Consider the following 25,775-nt stretch of genomic DNA (forward strand, 5'->3'; position numbering starts at 1 on the left):
GCCACATGTAAATGAGTCATGCTTACCCAACACCGCCCCTTCCAACCTGCCCGAGTTTTGGAGTAAGTACTGCACAGTGTAATTACCGTCCCACTTTCCCCCAATTTTCCCCAGAGACATTTAACCCGGAAAATCCTGTTTAAATATATCTCAGCTCAATGGCCTGCAACAATGCAAACTATGAGGTAATTAGTGATAACTGATTATATCATGCCACATTCAGAATCGGTTATATCTATCACGCAGCTAAATATAGCCAGTGGCGTAGGAAGGGGGGGTGCGGTGGATGTGGGTCGCCCTGGGTGTCATCACTGAGGGGGTGACAAAATGGCAAAAGTATGTGTTTTAAACTCATATTTTTGGCCATTTTGTCAAGCCAGTAGTGACAAGAAATTTCCGCACTGTGTACCACCTAACTATGCCACTGAATAAAGCAACCCCAGAGTACAGGCCCAATATTTTTCTCCGTAAATTTCCTCTGGCGTTGCCGAATGTCAGGGTCACCAAATACTAAAGCAGCGTAGCCTTTATTCCAACTCATGTCTCTTTCATCCACCACCCTCAACTCTCTGCCTCTTTAACTCATTTTTGCTGGTTCTTTTTACATCCCTCTATCTCCTTATGTCATTGTTATTCATCCTTTCTCTTCCTCCTTCTTTCACACTTTTCTGCCTTTCTCTCTTCTGGATGAAAGTCTGATGAGGAAAAAAAAGTACAGCCCCGAAAAATGAGTGCCAGAGGCCCCAACCAACCACTGGCTTGAAATAATCACTAATTAATTACCTGCCCTATTCCATACTATGTGGAATAGGGGCCAATATATACTTCCTACCAACATAACATTCTTGTACTTTGCTTGCATTGGACCCTTGACTGTTATCGCAATTTGAGGGGTTCCAATCCAATCTTGTGACTTTCCACCATATGGGCAGTGGTGGTATACACGTTAGTGCTGTTGGCTCTTTGGTGGATTACGGTGTGTGTCGTTGTCATCTATCCTCTTGATAGCATTTTGTAGGAAAACCGGTGTGATATAGTTGGTCACTTCACTCTTCGTAAGGGAGGCGCATGCGGTCCTTTCGAGACCGATATTAGCTGTATGCCAATATGTATGTTATTGTTCAACTATGGTTCCAAGCTCGGACAGTGGAACGGCAACTGCGGGTCTCCCAGCAACACAGCCAGTTGCTCTGGAGATCTGGGGTTTGTCAGACGTTCCCGCTTGAGGATGTTGGACCCTATCTAATAGGCTTCAATTTATTCACCTCGGTCCTCAATATTGCATAACCCTTGCCTAGATAATATATGCACTTCCCTCTGTGTTTCCATGTAGGTATTATACAGTTGTGGGTGTGGTTGCAAGCCTGGGTGACGTGGTCAGTGTCCTCAACCACCGAGTTGCTAGCACAGCGAACAGATTACACAGTGGGCAGTGTACAAAGAGTAACCAGGCCTGTGTGTGGATTAGGATTATGAATATATTGTCACACACATCTCTAAATTTGGGGATTCAATTTATCCCATATTCCTTGTGAATAGTACATCTGCCCCCTGTCTTTTTCCTTTCCAATCTAAGGGCTGCAATCTTACAATTGTAATTGAGAAATACAAATCTGCATTTCTACACATTGGGCCTGTCACAAACACATTTAAGAGTAGGCAAAAGAAACAAACAATGGTAAACCCAAAAGGTCTCGCCTATGAGAGCTATTGGCTACGGCAATGTTTTGTAGCCATCCTGTACAGCAGCAAAAATGCTTTGCAGTGTGGCTAAAACTGATTTAAGGTGCACAGACAAAATATCGACTCCAAAATATCGAATGGACAAAATATCGAGTTAAAAATATCGATAATAATAAAATATCGATCACAAAAATATCGTTGGTCAAAATATCGATTAAAATAATGTTAAAAAAATATCGAGTACAAAATATCGACAAAATATATATAAATAGTCAAAGTAAAAAATGTCAATAATATGTAGAAAAAAGGTTAAAAAAAGAACAATTTTTTATTAATAGTAATATAAATTGTAGTTAAGGTTTAGTAGCGGGATGTTGGGTTAATAGGGGATAAGGGTGGGGAGTAATTTAATAATAATTAATTAATTAATATATGTTTGTAAATTTTTTAAATTATTAATTAATTGGTAATTAATTAATATTAATTAGTTAATTAATTAATATAATTTTGTACATATTTATAATTAGTAATTAATTGGTAATTAGATAATATTAATTAGTTAATTACATTAATTAGAGTAATTTATTTATATATATAATTTTTAGTTATTGTTAATTAATTATTTGGGAAAAAATAATATTAATTATTAAATTAAATTAATTACAGCTAATGTGCTAATATATTTACTTTATTGTTATTGTTAATTAATAATTAATTGGTAATTAAATAATATTAATTAATTTTGGGTAAAGGAGTATTTTTAGGGTTCAGGGTCAGTTTTCAGTTTTTGGGTAAAGGGGTATTTTTAGGGTTCAGGGTCAGTTTTCAGTTTTTGGGTAAAGGGGTATTTTTAGGGTTCAGGGTCAGTTTTCAGTTTTTGGGTAAAGGGGTATTTTTAGGGTTCAGGGTCAGTTTTCAGTTTTTGAGTAAAGGGGTATTTTTAGGGTTCAGGGCCAGTTTTCAGTTTTTAGGTAAAGGGGTATTTTTAGGGTTCAGGGTCAGTTTTCAGTTTTTGGGTACAGGGGTATTTTTAGGGTTCAGGGTCAGTTTTGGGTTTTTGGGTAAAAGGGTATTTTTAGGGTTCAGGGTCAGTTTGGGGTTTTTGGGTAAAGGGTATTTTTAGGGTTCAGGGTCAGTTTTCAGTATCTTATTTAATTATAGTATGTTACTATATATATATGTTTTAACAAATAATATTGTAAAACATTTTTTTTATTACTTTCATTTATTATTTAATTATTATAAGTTAATGTAAGTATTTTTAAGTATATTTTAGTAATTAAATTTTAATATTAATTTAATTTAACACTGTTTTTAATAAAGTCGATATTTTTTACAACTATATTATTGTAAACGATATTTTGTACTCGATATTTTTGTACTTACCTGTTTGTAGATACAAACTCGATATTTTGACTGTCGATATTTTGTCCACGATATTTTTGCAAGTCGATATTTTGTCCCTCGATAATATTTCAGTGATCCCTGATTTAAGAAAGTACTATGATCCAGACAGGGTTTAAGCTCTTTTTTTTATAAATTGCGTTAGCACTGGATGCTTCATAGTCATAATCTTTTTTTAAAAAAAATGTACAATGTTTTTTAGCTGGGCTGCACACAAGTCACCCTGCTATAAAGCATTGTTACAAATTATTGCCAAAGTCAGCAATGTCCATGCTGTACAGCATGAACAAAAGGCATAGGCAGATCCAAAAGACTCAAAGCTGAGACATATTGGCTTTGCCAATGCTGGTTAGGTCTCGGCACATACCTCTGTGTTTCTGAGCTAATCAGTTAATCCCCCCAGGTGTGAAAAAGAAAAAAATTATGACATTTGGCACAAAATCCTATTACATAGAGAAAGAGATTGGCACATGTCCATGCCTTAGTGAAAATTCATTTGGAAGCAGATAACATCTGGTGACGCAATAAAAAGCAGATAACATCTGGTATCACAATAAACATCCATTTCAAATGAGAAAATGGCTTCTTTGAAGTGCTTATGGGACAGTAAAAGATAGGTACAATTCAGTCCCCTGGAGGCAAAGTTGCTGATTGGTCGCATCAGCAGAGGCGCAATTTCCCAGGTTAACCAATCGCTCATTGCAAATGCCCCACATGCTTTTGACAAGCTCCGGCTCCACTGGGAAGGCTGGGTGGAGGAGCAGAATGAGACAACTGGAAGGAGGCCAGGATGGTCCCGTGCACGTTGATTATTTCAACACGCCTGCGGCTGACTCAAATACATTTTTTTCACATGAACTATCTGATCCCGATCTGTTTGCACCTGGATGGCAGGAACCCCCATCCGGCTTGCTTTCGCAGTACCGAGACCCCGGATGATGTTTACCTTTGTTATCTGGGCATGCCTGGTTATGTCTGCATTTTGGCAGCAAGTGCGCAGTGAACTCTCGACGATCTTGGAGCGAGATCTTGATCTGACTCCTTAGGTGGCACTGTCTGTCGGGCAGGGGCGGATTGGCAAGGCGGGCATTCGGGAATGGGCCGAAGGGCCGGTGCCTCAGTGCCCTCTGTGGGCCGTTTTTTTCTCCCCTGTCCCAGTCCACAGAGAGTGGACTAGGATAGGGGAGAAAAAAAAAACGGCCCACAGAGTGCACAGAGACAGAGACACAGAAAATGAAAGCAGCCTCGCTGTGCGGCCGGACAGCGATTGTCAGCTGTGGCCTCTCCTTCACCCCTATCCTGCCAAGCAATCAAGCTGAGGTTGGGCTGGGCAGGGGTGATTGTTTGCAATAATCGGCCTCCCTGGGGACCAGGTGTTTCTCAGGCCTTTGAGCCATTTGCACCTCGGCCCCCTGGCGCCCATGCAGCCCAGAAACGGTGTTAGTCTTAACACCTCGCCCGCAGCCCTTCACATTCAGGGCATAGTGGGCGAGGAAGAATGGGTCTTGCTGTGGGGGCCTGGTGATGTTTGGAATTTATTTATTTATTTATTTATGCGATTTTATATAGCGCGAACTTTACCCGAAGGCGTCAGAGCGCTTCACACAAGGAACAGCAATAAAACATGAGGAGAAAATTTTAAGTGGACAAATTACAAAAGCAAACGTTAAGTTACATGAATCAAAAGTGACAATAGTGAGCAACCAAAATATATGAGGTAGCAATCGGTACATTACAGGAGGAAAAAGTGATATGTGTGCAGATTACAAAAGAGTACAAAATACAAGTAGAGGTATAATACTGCAATTAATGGCAGACACTCAAACACAAGAACAAACGTTACGTAGGCAATGGTGGCACTTGTGCAAGTATCGAAAGCAAACAAAAATGAGAGGTAGCAAACAGTGTGATATCAGAGAAAATTGACGTGTGCAAGTTACAAAAGAGCACCAAACACAGGTAGAAGGATAATACTGCAATAAATGGCAGACACTCCAGCACAAGAACAAACGTTACGTAGGCAATGGTGGCACTTGTGCAAGTATCGAAAGCAAACAAAAGTGAGAGGTAGCAAACAGTGTGATACCAGAGAAAAGTGACGTGTGCAAGTTACAAAAGGGTACCATACACAGGTACAAGGGTAATACTACAGTAAATGGTAAACACTCAAACTGCCAGAACACACTGGGAAGGCACTTCCCATGCACCAGCTTCACTTCAGCCTCCCCCCTGGCTACCTGGCTACCTTGGATGACCCATAAAGCTGTGTTTTGTGCTTCCCTGCCAGGACATTTTCCCGAGGCCTGATTAATTTACTAATTGCAGGGGCCTTACCTGTTCATGTGCTCCTGAGCTGAAGGTCTGGGGAGGGCTAAGTAGGTTAGTAATAGCAGGGGCTTTGCTGCTTTTCAGGTGCTCCTGTGCTGGAGGGCTGGAAAAATTTTGTGACAGAAAGGGGGCTTGCTATTTTTTTAGTTGCTCAGCATGTAGGCTATTGGCACCTTTTCCCTGTGTCCTGTGCAAGAACAGTATCCTTCCACTTTCATTCCTTGTCTGTGCAAATAGTGTTTCATGAAAGGGCACGCCCCTTGAATGTGGGCCACGCCCCTTAAATATGGGCCACGCCTCTTGAATGTGGGCCACTTTTTTCGTCAGTGCCCAGGCCGAATTGTGATCCCAATCCGACCCTGCTGTCGGGCATGATTGATGAGGTGGGTGGTTCCCGGGCTGGCCACATATTTGTATTTGTTGCCACAATGGTGACTAAGAGAGAATCGCTTGCAGATAGAACTCCACAATGCACCAACCCTGGCGGAATGGAGGTCAGGAGTGGACTAGTGTGCTCAAGTTGAAAATCTATCTATATTGCCCAAGGCATGACAAAACATGGGGAAGTGGGGGGAGGGCTCAATATGGACTGAGGATTTTAGTGGCTTGTGACTTACTACATTGTGTGGGCGATGGGCAAATGTGCATGTACTGTGTTGGTCTTTTTTCAAAACTAATAAAAATGTTGTTATAAAAAAAACATAGGTACAAATGGCAAGAATTTCAACAAGGAGGACAGGGATGAAGAAAAAATCAAAGAAGTTCCTCAATCACATAGCCATTGGTGGATGGAGAGCAATCAAGCTCAAGTAATCAGTACTTGGTCCACGCTCCAGCTAATAGAAGAGGAAATGAGATCAGCACGTGCTGGCCAATTAGAAGACAGCAAATAAGAATAAGATTGAATCTAGGGACTGTACGCAATGGGCGGGCTGCAAGCCTCTTGTTGTACACAATTATTCTTGCAAGCACTTCTTGGTACTGTAAAACATTCCACCATTGGCATTCCCCCAGCTTTCTCTAGGGCTACAGAACTTTTTGCTTCCTAAGGTTTTGTGCAAATTCCACAACCTTAACTTTATACTGGCATGGGAAAATTCTCACAAAAAAATGTGTTTTAGTTGGAGACTATTAAATATTATTTGAGGGAGTCTTGCAACTTTAAAAGAAAATGGTTTTGCGGCCTTTTCACAGGTAGTTTTTTTTGTTAATACTTTTTCAGCAATGACAAAGTTAGTGAATTTTTTTTAAATAACGAAGTTTTTTAACCCCCCTCGCCCCCCACCCGAGTTCTCCCCGAACTAGTTATTCGCAGAAATAAAGGCACCTTAGCCCCTGTACATTAAACAAATACCTTTATCGGTTTATCACATCACAAAAGAAAGGACTGGGGAATGTGCCACAGCAGTATTTCTAGAATATATCATGGCAGCAGTGCACAATTTATTTTCCAGTCCCAGTGTTTTATTTTACATATCATTGTTTTCAGGTGTGCTGATCCAACTGGCTCAATCTAATAGAACGAAAATGAGTTCTCACGCAGGATCCCTGATTTGAAAAGTGAAGGCCAGGACAGGAAACGTATTCAATCGTCATGGTTCCGTCTGTCAACTCCCTGGCGTGACTACTTGACTGACTGCTAACGTTGTCCTTCATATCCAAACGGGAGTCCAGCGGGTGTAATCCGAAATGTATACTCTAGCATAGCATGCATTGTTAAAACGTTCAGTTACGCAACCCGAGTTATGTGACAATACCAGATGAGAATACATAACTTTTCCCCATTTTAGTGCAATTTTGCAACAGGGAAGTGTTGCTCTGTAGAGAGGTTTCTTGCGCGCTGGTCGGTCCTGCAGCTATTGGGTCTACACTGCACTGCGCTCCACTACGCGTATACAATCTACCCCAAGGTGGGTGGGGGGTTCTTTTCTGAACAGAAAAAATGAGCGTGCTCTGATAAACTATCGTGTAAGGTCAGAATGCATTAATTGATTTATTTTGTTATTAGTCAATCAATCAATCATTGACACTTATAAAGCGCGCTACATACCCGTAGGGTCTCAAGGCGCTGGGGGGGGGGGGGGGGGGGGGTGCCGCTACTGCTCGAACAGCCAGGTCTTCAGCTTCTTCCTGAAGGAGAGGTGGTCTTGGGTCAGGCGCAGGTCGGTCGGGAGGGAGTTCCAGGTCTTGGCGGCTAGGTAGGAGAAGGACCTTCCTCCTGTAGTCGCTCTTCGGATGCGGGGGACGGCGGCGAGGGCGTGGTTGGCTGATCGGAGGTGGCGTTTGGGAGCGTAGAAATTGACTCGGCTGTTGAGGTAGCTCGGGCCTTGGTCATGTAGGGCTTTGTGTGCGTGGGTGAGGAGGCGGAAGGTGATTCTTTTGTTGACGGGGAGCCAGTGAAGGTCTTTCAGATGTCCGGAGATGTGACTGGTTCGTGGGATGTCGAGGATGAGTCTGGCTGAGGCGTTCTGGATCCGCTGGAGTCTCTTCTGGAGCTTGGCGGTGGTACCGGCGTAGAGGGCGTTGCCGTAGTCCAGTCGGCTGGTGACGAGGGCCTGGGTGACGGTCTTCCTGGTCTCGGTGGGGATCCACCAGAAGATCTTCCGTAGCATGCGTAGGATGTTGAAGCACGCCGAGGAGACGTTGTTGACTTGCCTGGTCATGGAGAGGGAGGAGTCCAGGATGACGCCCAGGTTTTGAGCATGGTCAGTTGGTTTGGGTGCGGTGCCCAGGGCGGGGGGCCACCAGGAGTCGTTCCAGGCGGAGGGTGAGGAGCCCAGGATGAGGACCTCCGTCTTATCTGAGTTCAGTTTCAGGCGGCTGGTCGTCATCCATTCGGCTACCTCTTTCATCCCTTCGTGCAGGTTGGCTCTGGCGGCTGCGGGGTCGTTGGTCAGGGAGAGGATCAGCTGGGTGTCGTCGGCGTAGGAGATTATGCTGAGGTTGTGTTTGCGTACGATGGCCGCGAGGGGGCTCATGTAGACGTTGAAGAGGGTGGGGCTCAGAGATGATCCTTGGGGGACGCCGCAGATGACTTCGGAGGCCTCTGACTTGTACGGTGGTAGGCGGACTCTCTGTGTTCTTCCGTCGAGGAAGGAGATGATCCATTCCAGCGCCTTGTCCTGGATGCCGATGTTGTTGAGGCGCCGTACTAGGGTGCGGTGGCAGACCGTGTCGAATGCTGCGGAGAGGTCTAGGAGGATGAGGGCCGCTGTTTCTCCATTGTCCATCAGGGCTCGGATGTCATCGGTGGCGGCGATGAGGGCGGTCTCGGTGCTTAGTGCGCTTTACTAAACTCCCAATATGCCCTCGCAGATGTAAGCAAGCACACTGCGCCATGGTGTTTGTTTCTGTGATTATGTATGTCTTTCTCTTTACTTTTCACCTTCTGAGATCTTAAGTTTCTTTTTCCATGCATGGGTAAGTTTAGCGTTTCCAGGTATTTTCTTTCACTTTTGGGACTTTTAGACTTAGTCCTGGTAAATAATGGGTCAAACAGGACTCCAAATCTCAGCAGGCAATGAAAAACACTGGACTGGAACAGAAAAACTTGGGATCTCTGTGTATTCATCGTATGTCACAGACAGTGGGGAATAGTAGGGTGCATGCCGCGGCACTACAGTACACAGATTCATTTAAAGTGATAATGGTAACTATCTATTCTGTCATTCCCTAACCTGTGCAGCATCTCGAGGCTCAATTTATAATTTCACTAAAATCGTAGAGGTAGTGAGTGACGGCACAGGCCCTCTAAGGAAGTAGCATGTCATGACCTTTGAACCTGAAGGACCACCATGGGTGTTAATTGAAAGCAATCTTTAATGAAAAAGAAACATGTTTAGAAACATTGATGGATAGCAAGGTAAACATCCAGCTAATAAAACTAGTAAAAGCAGCAGGCAGACAAATGTTTAAAAGGTCTGTGGTCAGAATTGTTAAATCTTGGTGGCTGCGAAGTAACAACAAAAGGATTAAGGGCTTTGCTGCTCCAATTCTCACCTCTGTTTGTGAGCCTTAACATAATTAAAATTCACTCTCTGTCTATATATCTATATATAGATGTATATCCATATATAGATATATAGCTCTACGGAGCTGTATATATACCGACAAATTAGAAATTAGTCCATTTCAGTGCCGGGCCTACTATGGCAGTATTTGGATTTTGAGTCCAAATATTCTGGCAACTCAAGAACTGAGATAGCCAAAAGGCTTTTTGGCTTTGCCGATGCTTGCTAGGTCTGGAGTATAATATACTTTCTATTAGGAGTTCTCAGCCAGCCCACTCCATCCATTGGTCTGTTGTTGTGTTAGTGACATTAACATTTTTCTTCTGCCCACTTTAGCCATTGGCTAACTTCACTGTGAGTGACGACATTTTCATCCTTTATAAGGAGCACATCCGCAGACAAAGTAGCTTGCTTTAGTGCCTTGGCTTACTCTTCGCCAATGTGCACTTTTTGAGGCCATAAAACCTTTTCTCTTTTACCAAATTGTTTTTTTTTCTGATTGACAAGGGCCTGGTAACTTAACAGTAAAGCTTTCCAGAAAACATGATAAAACAAAACAGGTGGTGAAATGTTTTGCATTTCCTGCCACCCACCTCTTCCTTGCTACGCCACTGAGCCAATGCCCGATATATTGGCCTTGCCAATGCTTGTTTCTCTAGTTTTCTCGCTTTGAACTTCCACTAACCTCTCAACAACTCAGAAAGAAGGCTCCTTGGGAGCTAAAGGTGGGAAAACCGAGATGTGATATCAGGAATCAAATACTGTCTGAACCTGCTACTCCTGGCATTGTTGTAAGTTGTCGTAATTTATGAATAGACCATTAAGATGTATTTGGTGGGGCAGAGGTAGTAGTTAAGAGCAACTTGAGTTTATAGAGAAAATTGAGTGCAGGCTTTAGTGGTTGAAAAACCTATATTTCACAGGAGAGATGCCACACACATGAATAATTTATTTTCCATAATACATACAAATCATCCATGTGTATTATGGATTTCACCCTATGAGACGCCTAGAAAGTAGCAAAGTATGCTATGTGCAATGGTACTATATAGTACTGTTTTCAGTACACATTTCCTGTTCGAAAAAATGTATAATATAATAAATACATAAGATGTAACTTTAAGGAAGCCTGGTGATCATTTCAAAATACTTGACTCTTTAATTTGATCATAAGTTCACCATATCCCCTCATGTATTGTTTATCCTTCATACCTATGAATATTATAGAGCCACAAGAGCACCATTATAGTTAAGGTTAGGTAAGGTTACATGTTCCATGGAAAATTCAAATTCCTTTTTTAAAATCATTTTCTATAGTTTATTATGTTTTGAATATCCTCCTGGGATGCAAATATCACATGTTAAATTTGCTGGAAATGATTAAAGCTTTTCATTTTTGAAAATAATTTTTGGAGTTCTGGCCAAGAGAGTGGGATGTTAACATCATCTCTGCAAAGTACTGTGGCTACCACTGGCCCTGAGGCAAGCTGTGGCATTGGATTCCTGCGCCAGCCTAAATTGAACCTGTAGATAGCACAGCCCAGCACTAGGAGTGAATATGTGGTGTGCCTGGCGTACCCTCCATGGCAACTCTGAGAGCTGTGGGAGTATTGGAGAGAAAAAGCACAGCGACTAAAATGGTGGTGACAGCCCATCATTCTGCTTCCTGAAATGGTGAGGGGAAAGGTGCTGAGAAAGAGAAATGCCAGGACGGAAAACAGCACAGATCCAATTACCCAGATCAGTGACTATGCTCTTCTGGGTGAGGACAGAAAGTTTCTCCAGGAAATGCCATAGGTGGCCCTTGATGATTTACTGGCTCCATTGAAAGTATGGTCAATGGACGTGATGAGGACATTTTTGCCAGTAGGACATTTTTGCCAGAAGCAGCACAGGATATGGTTCGCTGCCCAAATTTGATTGGATTTGCCTTGAAGACTCTCTACCCTCCCTGACAAATGGGGCCTGACAGAACAAGCACAATTCTCTGTTGCAGATCTGTAAAGATTAAAAATACAGTACTAGACACATCAGTTAACAGCAGTATGAAGTATGCACTGCAGTAAACAAAGTCACAACAAGGTCGGTGTAGACTATCTCTGGCTTAGTGGTGACACATGAGGCCTCATGGTAAGAAGGCAGGAATCACTTTCACGGCCCAATTGGCTTTTCTGGAAAAGGTTAGCAATATCTAAGCTCACCACATTTAGCAAACCCCCAATAGGCCAAGACAGACAACACTGAGCCATTTTAAAATGTACCATTAATGAGAGTACATTATCACGAAACAGATTAACCACACAACACCCATATTCTTTGACAAAAGAGAGCCAAATATCTTGTTTCGCTGAATTAAAGTCAGGATTTGAAAACAAAATTACAGAGGGCCTTGTGGCACCAAAGGCAGGCCTAGCCAAGGACATTCATAATAAATTGGAGGTACTGCCCTTAAATCGAAGGTCTGAAAAAGCAGAAAGCCAGATACTGGCAAATGCAGGCTCAAAGCAGTTGATTCACATCACAGTGGTGTATCTAGAATCTTAAAGAAAAGGCCCTCTAAAAGCAATGTGAGGACCTGTAGCCTAGCCTTAGCAGAGAGAAATTACGAATTTGTAACTTAAAAGAGGCAGCGGAAGAAGACCAAATCTATGCATGCCTTATGGGGATCTTCTGAGGAGTGTTGCAGAGGACATCCCAAATGGAATCATCAGGGCCCTCGGAGTGGTGAGCCAATCTGAAGATGCAAACACCAGGCCCAAAGTTATAATACTTAATCTGTCCAACTCAACATTAAAAGAAAGTATCATGATGTGGGACAAAAGCTTAGAGCCACTTGCTTTTCGAGAGAACCAGATTGCCCTCTCCTAAGATTTCTCAATGAGCACACTTAAAAAAACATAGCAAAGTCCACCAGTGACAAGGAGTCACATACAAAGTAAATCAAATATAAGTGAATGTTCCCAACTGCATTGCTGTTTATGTGGAAAAGTCAAAAGGCTACAATAAACAACTTGGGGGCTGACAAAGTTCATGCAGCTGGAGGAGGAGTAGTACTTTAACACCTCCTCCAGGTTGTATGACAGTACCCCATAGGCATTTACTACACATGCCTTCACAATGCAGTCTCTTCCCGGACTGCAATATTTATTACACAAGTGGTTACAATGACTTGGCTTAGGGGGGCGCTGGTCTATGGAGTAGTATAATTTAGTATTCCAACTCCAGCCTACGCAACAGTAGGGAAGGTGTTTGACTTAAAATCCAACTCAGACTTGTGGGGTAAAGGAACACGTGGTAACTTCGCCATTGGGGTAGTGACTGCATTGTAAAGGCAGATAGTGGTAGTGACTGCTTGGTAAAGAATGTTTTCCCTCCTCCACTGTGACAGAAGGCATCAAAACTTGAGGGTGAAAATGCCTGGGACATTGCAACAGGAGAAATTTTGTCTCAGACACAAAGGGAGAGGGGGAGCTCTGGTCAGTGGGTCAAGTTGATGTCTCTTTCTGTTACCATACTATTGCAGACACAATGTGAGAAGAATATTAATTGACTGAGGACCCACCCCGCCAATTTTAAAAGACTTACCTGGCAGGTTTTGTTACTGTAATTAACCAGCCCACTTTCCTGTTTTAACTAGAGAGAGGGTTCTGGAAGATGGGTTTCAGGATGAAGCTGGGTGTGTGGGCCTGTTCAATTTTTGACCAACCCTAAAGGAGGTGATGCTTGTTCATGCCCCCTAGAGATGACCCTAATCATGGGTACATTTTGCAGGCCCAGTTGGCCTTGATTAGGTGTGGGATTATGAATGAAGTTACATGGCACACCATAACACAAGTTTAGGGTTAGCAGTACTTTTACACTAAAAGGCTCGAGTTGCATAATGTTTCTACCCTTTCAAGCTAACCCTTAATGTAATAACCCTCAAGTCCCCCTATAAGAAAGCGCCAGAAACTTTGGAGTTATATGACTAGGTTCCAATATTCTATTAATACGGGAAACCACTTATTACTTCAAGTCTAGTTCAGGATGAACTAGCAGACCTAGTGAAATACATTCCGCATGGCGGGGGTACCGCGGCGGACGGAAAGACCGTCCGCCGTTTTTCCGCGGGTAGACAATCGTCACGATTGCCTTCTGGGAGGAAAAGGCCCATAATATGGTGGCAGTGCCTGGCAGGCACCGCCATCCATATTATGATGTGTGCAGAGAAATGCCTTTCCATGGCGGAGACTCCGCCATGGAAAGGCATGCAGTGTTTACTTTGGGGGCCCATTGTGGGCCCCTGGGGGGATTAGGGGGCTGCACCTGGGGGGGTACCCATGGCACCCCCCTACATTGGCATTCACAAGGTGGCAGGCACCACACAGTGCCTGTAACGTTGTGCATGCCAATGCACAGCATGCATCTTCAACATTGTGGCAAGTGCTGCTTACAGCACCGCCCGCCACAATGTTGAATATGCGGGATGCGACCGCCAGGGTGGCAGTCACATCCTAATTGGCAGTGCGGGACTGCCGCATCACTTGTGGGCGGTCCCAGCACCGCTAGGGTGGCGGGTGGACTGAAGTCCGTCCTCCATACTAATGGGGGCCTAAGTCTCCAGCTCCTGCTTAAATTTTGCAGTACTACCAGTCCCCATGTCCGTCGCAGTCCCATTTCTACTGCTATTACCAGTGTTGCCTGCACCACTCCTGCTAAACAGCTTTTCCAATTAATTTCCACCTTGAGGATGTGCTCTTCATTGCTCCCGAGTCTCCGTCCGGAAATCTTACCATAGGATCCCTTATCAGAGCCCATGGAATCCGGGTGACCACCCCGTCTAGGTTATTAAATACAATCATTACGATCACTGTTTACAGTCCATGGCTTTTCTGTAATAGCTTAACCCATGCTGGATGTTGTAGTCTTGTTTTGCTTCCATTAAACTAATTAAACTAGCACATATGATACAGGAAATTTGTAGGTGAAATGTTCAGGCAGGAGACAGTGTCAGTAATGACCCAAGTCGGCGATGTGGCGAGCGCAAGGTACGTGGTTTTATTTATTTATTTTATTTTCCCTACCCCGTTGTGTGTCGACTCCACCCCCCTCCCCGGTTCCGCTCCGTCCCCGCCCCGCTGCTCTTAGCTGTACCCGCTGCTCCTGATGACTCTGCTAAATAGCATATTTTTTGCGCCTCTACCGCATTTAGGGACCTATTAGGATGGCGGACGGACCTGCGACCGTCCCCCACCCCCGAGGTGGAGGGACCGTCCGCAGGGGCAGCGGCGGTTCCTCTGGTGCAATTAGGATGTGACCCCAACCCTGGCGGTCACATCCTGTATCTTTAACCTTGCAGCCGGTGCTGCTTGAAGCAGCACCCGCCGCAAGGTTAAAAATGCATGTTTTACATTTACATGCACAAAGCGGCAGGCAGCGCGCGGTGCTTGCCACTTTGTGCATGTAAATGCTGGGGGGTACCATGTGCACCCCCACCCCGGACACCCTAGGGGCCCGCAACGGGCCCCCAAACACCAGAGACCACATGCTTTTCCACAGCGGAAAAGCCTCCGTGGAAAAGCATGTTGCAATGCACATCGTAATTTGGCTGACGGTGTCTTGCAGACACCGCCACCAAATAGCCCTCCACACCCCGCGGATCTGCGGCGGACGGACCTGCCGTCCGCCACTGGTCCCACCGCAATCCCACCGCCATCCTAATCTGGCGGTGGGTGTTTTTTGTGGCCGCGGACGGGAATCCGCATCCTCCAGGCCGGTGGTGGCTTCCTCCGGCCCGGAGGATGCGGATTCACCGCCATCCTAATCAGCCCCATATTCTCCAGGGGTATAAATATGTCTTTCAGGGGCTCTTTCCCACATTACACTGCATTAAATACTTTTATCTTTCATTTTCCATAAAACATTGACATTAAGGAAGGTGAGGAAGTAGACTTGGAAGACAATCAATGGAGCTGTAAGCAGATAAAATGCCCAGACATTGCTGTTATTTTCTAGAATTCGAAGTAATGGCGATGGAACACTGAGATTGGATGTAAGAACTTGAGAATAGTGCTCGTTTCGAACATATAATTCTATATTGCCCTTTTCATCTTTTAAACACAGGCTCCAAAATAAATACATCTTGTTTCAGCATATCCAAATGTGATTTTTTAACTTCTGGACTGTTACTAAGGAACACATTGTTCTGCATTTCCGTATGGCGAGGCGGAAAGGACAGGATAAAAAAGTGGAAGGATATAAGTTTTACTGAGTCAACATTTTTGGAAAACATGCTGTCACATTCTACATGAGTCAGATGCACAGCAAATTAAAAAGGTACACCAGGAAATATTACAAAATTTATGAAAAATAGAATTGATTTCATATTCTGCTGGAGAAGAAAACATAGGTTCACAGCCCTATTGGTCCAAGACAGTGGATGACACGCCTACAGTTATACGTGTCTTTCATTGGATCAACACAAGCTATATGTAGATGAACATAAATGTTTACTATTTTTAATTTATTTTTGCTCTTGAGTCACATTCATTAGGTCTCCCTCAGGCTCCCTTCAAGTGTATTTTAGTCTATTTACTCAGCAGGTTACATGGTGGCAGTTGACGACCGATCTTGAGATGTTTGCGTCTGCCATAGGGGCCGGCCGAATTCAATACCACTAATTTGTGTTGTCGAAAAGTTCTGACATTGAGACTGGCGAATGCGTCTAATGGGTCAGCAGGTGTTTTCCATGGACGTCAACTAGAGTGAGCCAGCTGCTACCCATAGTTTGTCCTTCAGTAACCCTACCACTGGTCCCGATACCCCTGTCCTTAAAGGTCATGATGGCTGTGGCAGGAAGTGCCCTCATTACTTTCTATAGTTCGACTCCTTAAACTCCTGTTAGCCTAACAGCAGTAAATAGGAGTCTGTTCAAGAATCATGGGTAGGCAAAAGGGTTAATCCCTGTGATGTCACTGTAGGTCAAAAAGTATGTGGTGTCACTTCTTCTACCCTTGGCATTTTGGTGAATTGATGTCCGTGATGTTTTTGGTTGACTGTCGTTTCTGATCTGATGATGTGGATTCATTTTATTTTACAAAACTGGACAAGAGTACAACATACAGATAGTAAAGTGGATTTTGCAGACGAGAAAAAGTGCCAGAGGATTACAGCTAAAAGGAAAATCAATAGCTGGGAAAATAATTAATACGAGAGTATTCATATGGTCTAGCAAAAAAGAGGGTGTGTAGCTGTTTTCAGGTATTCTGTGGACTTGAAGAGTTGTGTTTGTTTTCAGTGAGTTGAGAAAAAAGCTGACGTTGTCATTCTATTAATGTGAGGTATGAGACATTGGGGAGGCGATGGATAAAACCAGGTATCTGACTGTGTAGGTGTAAAAGAGAACAATCAACAAAGTGGTAGAAGGAATGCATGAATGAATTAATCTCAGCTACAGGCAACCCCACTGAGATGCATTCCAGGCTATCGCTTTTCACTCACTGTGCCACCTTTGACTGAGATGAGCCAGAGGCAGGGACACTGGAATTATTCGACAGGAGAGGGCAAATTATGCGGCAGGGTTGAGTAAATTATGCAAAAGAAAAGGAAAGTTTGGCAGGTTTGCTTCACAATTTTTAATAGTTTTACTGCGTTATTTTGTACTTTTTACACTTGTTAACACTGTCTGGACTTTGGGTGCACCTCAGAAGTACTGTTCAATACCCAAATATAGCAATAAGCAACAGAAAAGTGACCGGGCAAAAGTCCTCCCACTGCGCGGGAACATGTGCATATACTTTTTTAGTAACTTTTGAACTGTTTTAGCTAGAAACATATATTGTTTTGTCCAAATCTGCAGATTATGTAACAGATGATGGATTATGTGGCAAATGCAGCAAATCCATAAATATGCGAAAATTGCTGCAGCCGCACAGTTACATAATTCCAGTGGTCCTGGCCATAGGAAATCTACTTAGTCCTGCCCCAATAGGAACAGTCCAGACTGCCGGGCCACGTCCCCTACAGATGGGAACACAAGTGAGGGAAGTATTTTTCATTGTCAGACTTTGACCCTTAATGGCAAGACAATGACATACAGTAAAGGGAGAAAGATTGAGGAAGAGAAAGTTAGAAAACTGGTAAAAAAGGTAGAACTCAGGGTTGCAAACGAACCCCCACATGTGAGATAAAGAGATGGGAGGTGTACAAAAGAGGTATGAAGTGGAATCATGAGTAGGCAGTCTTGATATTCTGCAACCCGGGCATTTAGAAACCACCAGTGATGGACTCCTAAGAAAACACTTGGGCCCTTTCACTGTTGTTTTTTTATAAATATATATAAATTAAGCACTGCTTAAAGGGTATCAAGACCACCTCAATTTATCTCCGATACAGAGCACAAGATGACCTGAATCTTTTTGTAGTCTTTAGATCCCTGTTTATGTATGTACACGCACTTTATGGATGGGTTGGTGGATGCATAGGTTGGAAGTGAATGAATGAGTGGTTAGACTGATCTCAGTGGAGAAGTGTGGCTCAGGGGTTAGAGGCGGCAGACCCGGATGCTGAGATCGGCCCTGGACCAGGGTTCAATTCCCTGCCTCGGCAGGTCTTGGGCTAAAAAATTCCACGGACTCGATAATTCTCGCTCCGGTGCCTTCTTGACTCAAGGGTTCACACTCTGCGACTCTGGGCAATAGCTTGCTTAATCTCCACAACGGCCCCTCGTGGTGGGATGCCTGGCTTTCACCTTGTGGATACCCTGCCGGGGTTATCTCACAGGGGAATACCAGGACGGGTTCCCTAAGCAAGCACTTAGATACCGACCTCGGTCAGTGATTTGCACTATATAAGTACATTTACATTTGGTAGATGGGTGAGTCGGGTAGTTAGATTATGTGGAAAAATGAATGAATGAGTTGGTTGCGTTGGCGACTCGGTGGATAGGAGAGTTGAATAGGTGGATGAATGAGTTGGGTCGATGTCTGGGGTGGGTGGATGAGTAAGATGAAGCGGGTAAATGAGTAACTTGTTTGGACGGATTGATGTGACGTGTTGCTATTATCTGTAAGTGTTTTATTGATATGCAATGATGTATCTTAGGTCCAATGCTAATGGAACTTTACTGGTAGAATTATCATGTAATTTTCGATGGTGACAAGCAGTCTAACATCTAATAAGCCATGCCTGAGAAACATTTGCTAACCTGCAAGAGTTTAAGAAGGATATCCACTAGCAAAGCTTAAAAACAAGGTGCCATGTAGACATCAGGACCGCCAGCACCAGGGCTGTTCCATGTTTAACAGTGAATGCAGATCTGCTCTCACTGCGCTCATCCTGCGACATTGAATCAAATTGTTGGCGGTAAGGAGTGCACTGAGCTCCGCATCACAAACCTGACCCATGTGCGAAACGAATGCTGCCAACAAGTACCCAATCCTACCATACATGCTCATGGCCGAACTGCGAACGCAAACTAGCCCCGCTAATTAAGTAGGACCGGCTGTGGGGAGGGGGAGTCCCAGCTCTCCCACTTGACCATACTGTGCGATCTTGTCAACTCGTCTTACCTCCTTCATTTTAATTGCACTCAGAACAGAACAGGGGTCGCAACTGAAAATATCATCTATGGTTGGTCATTACACACAAATGCACTTTAAACTTTCCCTTCTTCTCATCAAGCTGTGTTTGTGTCATATGTAACCGAAAGGCAACACACATTACTATACATAATATCTAAATACATTAAAAAAATGCACCGCTTAAATAAAGAGTACTACGGTTCGTAGTGCGTGCTATACAAGAAAACACACTAATTCGCATCACATGAAAGACCAAACAAAGCAAACGAACTACAACACTAGGACCAAAGGTAAACTAAACACGGGACAAATGACACGTGTCTGCGTGCTGCCTGCTGTTTGCACCACTCTCCCCCGTCCCCGTAGGTCCTCAGTCCGCTCACCTCCTCGCCCGGCCCCGAACACGAATCATTGGGGCATTCTTGTTACCGGGTGAAATCTGAAACCGGACTGTTATTACATTTAAAGAGGCACAGAACCATGCGGAACTCCACTATTATAACTCCATAGCACCGCAGTATATCAGACCGAAGTTAGGACATCACTGTCGAACTGCAAACATTCCCCCTCATAAAAAGCCGGGATTCTTTGAAAGCGCGCGCTCTTACCGCAGAGAAGCAGCAGCGGCAGCTGGAGAAATCTGCAGCCTCCCATCCCTCTGCGGAGTGCCATCCTGAGAGTCCGCTCGGCTATTAGCCGGGGCCAGCATTTAAATGAGAAATTAGGCGAGCGCAGAATAACAGGAAGCGGCTCCTTTCCTCTGACAGGGCTGGGATGGAGGACAGAGTCCGTGTGAAGCGCGAGATTACTCACCGCTGCCTTGAAGCGGACCTCCCAGTGGGACTCGGCGCTGCACACTGCTGCACACAGTTGCACCGGCCAAGGTGCGCTATTTTTGCTTTCGGTATTTTTGGTCCGTCACTAGCGGAGAGAGAGGTGTGCGCGTGGCTTTGATCTGTCAGGCAGACCCATCTTCGTGTTTGTTACGGAATCACAGTACATGTGTGTATTCTAAAGTGGAAGGGGAGGGGCGTTATCCCAGGCACTTAATTGGGCAATGCACATTTTGGTTGTTGGCACTGTGCACAGATCAGGGGTCCTGACTCACGACTGAATAACATCAGACATGTTTTTTTGTTTTTATTTTACATTTGTCGTATGTACCATCATCTCTGCTTTGACTACCCTGATGACTAAACTTAGCACTTTACAAAACAAACTTAATACGTAAATCATCTAATTGTTGCTACAATTTATTCGCTAAGCAGAGGCATCCTTTTTAGGTGTCACCTAAAGCTCCCGAAATATCTGTTGTGTACAATACCAATGCTTACAGTGCACTTTGGGTCAGTCCATTTCCCCATTGGTTGCCTTTCATGACATTCCCCGTTGCTTAATTCTTGCTCAATGCTTTTTCTTGATCTTCTTGCATTCGCCCCCACCCCCGGAGCATAGCTTCTTTACCCTTCTTTTGGATAGATGGCTTGTATCCTGTGTTGCGACTCGGGTACCGCATAGGATTTGAGGTAGGAAAGTTAAGTAGAACATTTATAGAAGTGAATACTCCTGTACACGATGCCAAGCTCACGCACCAGTCGCAAAGGTTCATCAACTCACACTTCAGAACCCTGCAACCACTGCTGTAAGTATCCCGTAGCAACAGAAATAAATACCAAACAATAGGAAGAGGGCTGCCTGACAAGTGACAACCCATACAAAGCAGTAATATGAGACAGCATGACATAACACATCCTATGGCTCTTTATAATGAATGGTAAGGACAACTACATAACTGTAAAAGGAGCAAACAAAGAAGGCATTCAGTAAAGTGGTGTACGAATTTCTAGCAAATAAAATATAGCAAACATGGAAAAATGCAGGCATAATCTTCTAAATGTGACAGGGTTCTAGACACTCTTGAATATCTCCTTGGGAGTGATGCAACATTCTCACCAGTACCTCCATTCGGGGCAGAATCTTCCAATGCTGACTTAACATATGCAGTTCACCATTTCCTGCCCTACCAATGTCATCAATTTGAACCACACCATGAAACTAAAAAAAAAAAGTACACAAAGTGAGATCTACTGAATTCTTCGAACTGACCCAATCAATATCAGAATTCCCACCATCTCTCCCATCACCAACAGAATACTTATCAGAATCACCACTCCTCGCTATTGGTGCTCTATTTTTCATCTGCCAACCCTCCAAGATTATAGATCGTTGGTCAATTGATATTAATAAATTGGGGTACAAAACCTTAGACTGACCTTTTGGAAGTAGAACATGTGACCCACTTCAAAAAGATGCACCTTGGTATAATGAATCAAATTGTAGTTTCTCTCAGTCTTTCTGAGAATCTTGCATTCTCCTCCTAACCACAGCCATATTAATCAAATCTTATGTGGGGCGAATTTAAGAAATGCACCAGCACCAAGATTAGCGACAGGTTCCTTCAAACGTAATAGTCTATAGGGACTAACACCATATATGGAATGAAGTGTGGTATGATAGCTTAATAACCTGTCCCTCTGAGTGCGTTTAAAGTTCAGACCAGTGGTGATGGCTAATTAAATGGTATTCGTCAATAACCTGTTAGTTTTAAATACTCTGGTGATTTGCTGTACTAAATCACTACTCTGTGGACAGTCAAAGGCTAATAATAAGATGTTCTACACCTGTGTTGCACAAGTACTCATTCAACGCCAGAAAACCAAATTGTACAATATCATCTGACACAAAACTCTTTGGATATCCTTCAATGGAACAAACATCTTCCAAAACGCAGTAATACTTTTTGTGGATGACTTTTTAAAAAAGGTGTTGTGGACACATTTAGAATGCTACGGGTAATGTATCTATTACCATGTGGAAAAACAGAGCATTGGACCCGCTTAGTCGATGAATACTTTCTTCAAGGGCTCCCGTGGAAAATCAACAAGGAGTAATTGCCTATTCCTAGTGACCAAAGACTTGTCAGCACATTTTCAACTATCACATGCACCAGTATAATTCCAGAAATGGCTCCAAACCAGGACTTCAATAATATCTTAAGCCTTTACTTGGTAACTGTCATGCCTTGATGAACCTGGTTAGCTCATGCCAGCAACCTGGAATATTAAATTGGCAAAGGCAAACAGAATTGCTACTTTGCATAATAAGTACCTATTCAGTATTCAGGACATTTTGTATTTTGCAATAAGTTTGTAGCTAATAACTAATACCTCTCTCTCTGGGCCCTCCTTGGACAAAAAGCTTTTTAACTTCACAGAGGGTGAGATGATCCAACATGCAGTTTACCCATTCTTTTTTAGTAACCACCGTACCCTAACATTCTGACACATCCAATAGACCCACCACACACTCCGTGTGTTTAATAACGTGCTCCTCCACAGAATCTCCCAGAGGGAAAAGGCACAAATAATTGACTCTTAAAATCTTTGTCCCTATCATATGTTGTAGCTCAAATTACTTTTGGGCACATTCTACAGTAAATGAATCAACTCCAGAGATGCTTTGCCCATTTCTGTTTCAACCAACAGAATCACTAAAGACGTGTGGTCTGCATAAGGCAACAAAAATATTATCACACATATACAAACCAAAATGATGTACTTTCCTACACACAATCAAGTGCCCCCCTTTCAATTGTGCCATAGCGGGACTCCGATTTGTTTTTTGAACACCTCAAAGCGAAGACCACAGTTCTTTCTTGCCCATTGCTCACTTGGCTCAGCATTGCACCAATACCATAAAGGCTAGCATCCACAGTAATCACACACCCTCCCTATTCACATACGGTTGCAAGGCGGGTGCCTCAATGATCAATTTCTTGGTAATCTCAAAAGACTGATGCTCCACATCTATCAAGACAAAACTTGCAGGCTTCTTTAACAATATCCTGAAAGATTCAGTTAGGATTACAAAGTCATTAACAAATGGTGCATGATTGTAAGCATGTACAAAGGAGCGACTGGACTTGATCTGTATTAGTAGGCTGTTCATTTCATCATTTAGGGGCTCATTATGATGGTGGGTAGATATCGGTGCTGGGACCGCCCATCAGACGTGTGCGGCGGGCCCACTAGTCCAATTAGTATGTGCCCGCCATTATGGCAGGCGCATCCTGGCCTTTTGACATTGCGGACGGGGCTGCTGGCTGCAGCACCGTTCGCAATGCCAAAATACAACAATGTGCATTTCCATGGACAACGTGGCAGGCACCATGCGGTGCCTGCCACCTTGTGCATGGGAATGCAGGGGGATACCCAAGGGGTACCATGGGTACCCCCCGGTGAACCTACACCCTCCCCCCACACTGAGGGAGCCCGGAACGGGCCCCCAAACCCAATCCCCACTGGCGGAAAAGCAGCGGACGGACTTTGCATCCGCCGCGATACCCACTGCCATCCTAATTTGGCAGTGGGTGAAATGCTCAGTGATGGCGGAAGGACCGCCACCGCCGGCCCGGCGGTGGCGGTCCTTCCGCCATCATAATGAGCCCCATAGTTTTGGTGAGTTAACCTGTTGGCTTAATACAATCAGAAGCAAGGAGATTACCTAAAAACTCAACGATATCTGTCAAAATGTACAGTCTTCTTTCTACACTGTTATTCCACATTTCTGTTGAAATTCTAAAACTTGAATAATAATCTGATTGTGTTCTTCAATGATTCCAGCATGTATCAAAATATTACCCTGAAATCCGTGGACATTTTTGATGCCCTTAAATAGATTAAACATTAATTTCCTAACTACTGATGCTCTCAAGCCTAAATGCATCCATAGAAATCTGTAATAAGCACCAAATGGCCTGAAAAATGAAGCCAGAGGGCGTGATTCTTCTGCAAACTCAATTTGGTGTTATGAGGATCTCAGGCCAATAGTATATTAAAAAAAGAGCCAACCAACTGTGCAAGAATCTCCAAAGGTTTTGACTCTTGGTGATAGTCAACAGTGCAGAGAAGGAATATTGAGGTAAAAATATTCAATTGCAACACTATCTAACATTTACACATCTTTTGCAGTCAATGGAGTGGGAATAGTAAATGTTACCCCTCTGCTATCCAATACTTTCCCTACCGTTGCACTCACTGGAGTGGGAATAGTAATTATTACCCCTTCGCTATCCAGCACTTTCCCTACTGTTGCACTCACTAGAGTAGGAATAGTAATTTTTACTCCTCCGCTATCCAGTACTTTCCCTACTGTTGCACTAACTGAAGTGAGATAGTAATTTTGACCCCTTTGCTATCCAATACTTTAACTACTGTTGCAGTCACTGGAGTGGGAATAGTAATTTTTACACCTTCGCTTTCCAATACTTTCCCTACTCTTGTACTGCCTGGAGTGGGAATAGCAATTTTTACTTATTCGCTATCCAGCACTTTCCATACTGCTGCATTCACTGGCGTGGGAATAGTAATTTTTACCCCTCCGCTATCCAGTACTTTCCCTACTGTTGCACAAACTGGAGTGGGAATAGTAATATATACCCCTCCGCTATCCAGTACTTTCCCTACTGTTGCGCTAGCTGGAGCAGAAATAGTAATGTTTACCCCTTCATTATCCGGCACTTTCCCTACTGTTGCACTCACTGGAGTGGGAATAGTAATTTTTACCCCTCTGCTATCCAACATTTTCCCTACTGTTGAAATCACTGGAGTTGGAATGGTAAATTTAATTCTTCTACTATCCAACATTTACCCTACTTTTGCAGTCAATGGAGTCGGTATAGTAAATTTTACCCCTCTACTATCCAAGACTTTCCCTACTGTTGCACTCACTAGAGTGGGAATAGTAATTTTTACCCCTCCGCTATCCAATACTTTCCCTACTGTTGCACTCACTGGAGTGGGATTAATAATTTTTACCCCTTCGCTATCCAATACTTTCCCTACTGCTGCACTCACTGGAGTGGGAATAGTAATTTTTACCCCTCTGCTATCCAGAACTTTCCCTACTGTTGCACTAACTGGAGTGGGAATGGTATTTTTTACCCCACCGCTATCCATTACTTTCCCTACTGTTGCACTAACTGGAGTGGGAATAATATTTGTTACCCCTCCGCTATCCAACATTTCCCTACTGTTGCAATCACTGGAGTTGGAAAAGTAAATGTAATTCTTGTACTATCCAACATTTACCCTACTTTTGCATTCAATGGAGAGGGAATAGTAAATTTTACCCCTCTGCTATCCAACACTTTCCCTACTGTTGCACTCTTTGGAGCGGGAATAGTAATTTGTACCCCTCCGCTATCCAACACTTTTTCTACTGTTGCACTTATTATAGTTGGAATAGTAAATTTAATTGTTTCGCTATCCATTATTTTCCCTACTGCTGTATTTATTGTGTTGCGAAATGTACTTTTTAATTTTGTTTACATAGTTTAATGTTTTAATTAATTATAGAATGGTTTTTGTAATTTAAAATTATTGATATATTTATATATTTTATTTAACTTAAACGTTTAAAAATTAAATAAAGATAGTTAATACATTATTTGAAAGTAAATGTATGTATATGTATAAATTAATATGTTTGTGTGCATATCTTTTTTTAACTTAAGTTACATTTTTAGTTAGTTAAAATGTATATTACATTTACTTCATTTTGTTAAAGATGATATTAATATTTAATATTTTAATATATATTATTTTATTATCTTGTTTATATTTTTAATCGATATTTTTTACATCTATATTTTTAACTTCAATATTTTTGTACTTTCCTGTTTAAATATAGGGAGCCAATATTTTTACTATCTATTTATTTTTTTCGATAT

General features: G+C 43.1%; 1 protein-coding gene across 1 annotated transcript in view; it reads right to left on the reverse strand.

Moving 5' to 3' along the window:
• RAMP2 (receptor activity modifying protein 2) overlaps positions 1-19,903 on the reverse strand; it is a 281,097-nt gene extending 261,194 nt beyond the window's left edge. Inside the window, exon 1 of the mRNA XM_086924093.1 lies at positions 19,594-19,903. Within this exon, the coding sequence (XP_086780219.1) occupies positions 19,594-19,657 (64 nt within the window). The 5' untranslated portion in view covers positions 19,658-19,903. The remainder of the gene's footprint in view (positions 1-19,593) is intronic.
• Positions 19,904-25,775: the final 5,872 nt, after the last annotated feature.

The sequence above is a fragment of the Lissotriton vulgaris genome, chromosome 5 (assembly GCF_964263255.1).
Source record: "Lissotriton vulgaris chromosome 5, aLisVul1.2, whole genome shotgun sequence".
Classification (NCBI taxonomy): domain Eukaryota; kingdom Metazoa; phylum Chordata; class Amphibia; order Caudata; family Salamandridae; genus Lissotriton; species Lissotriton vulgaris.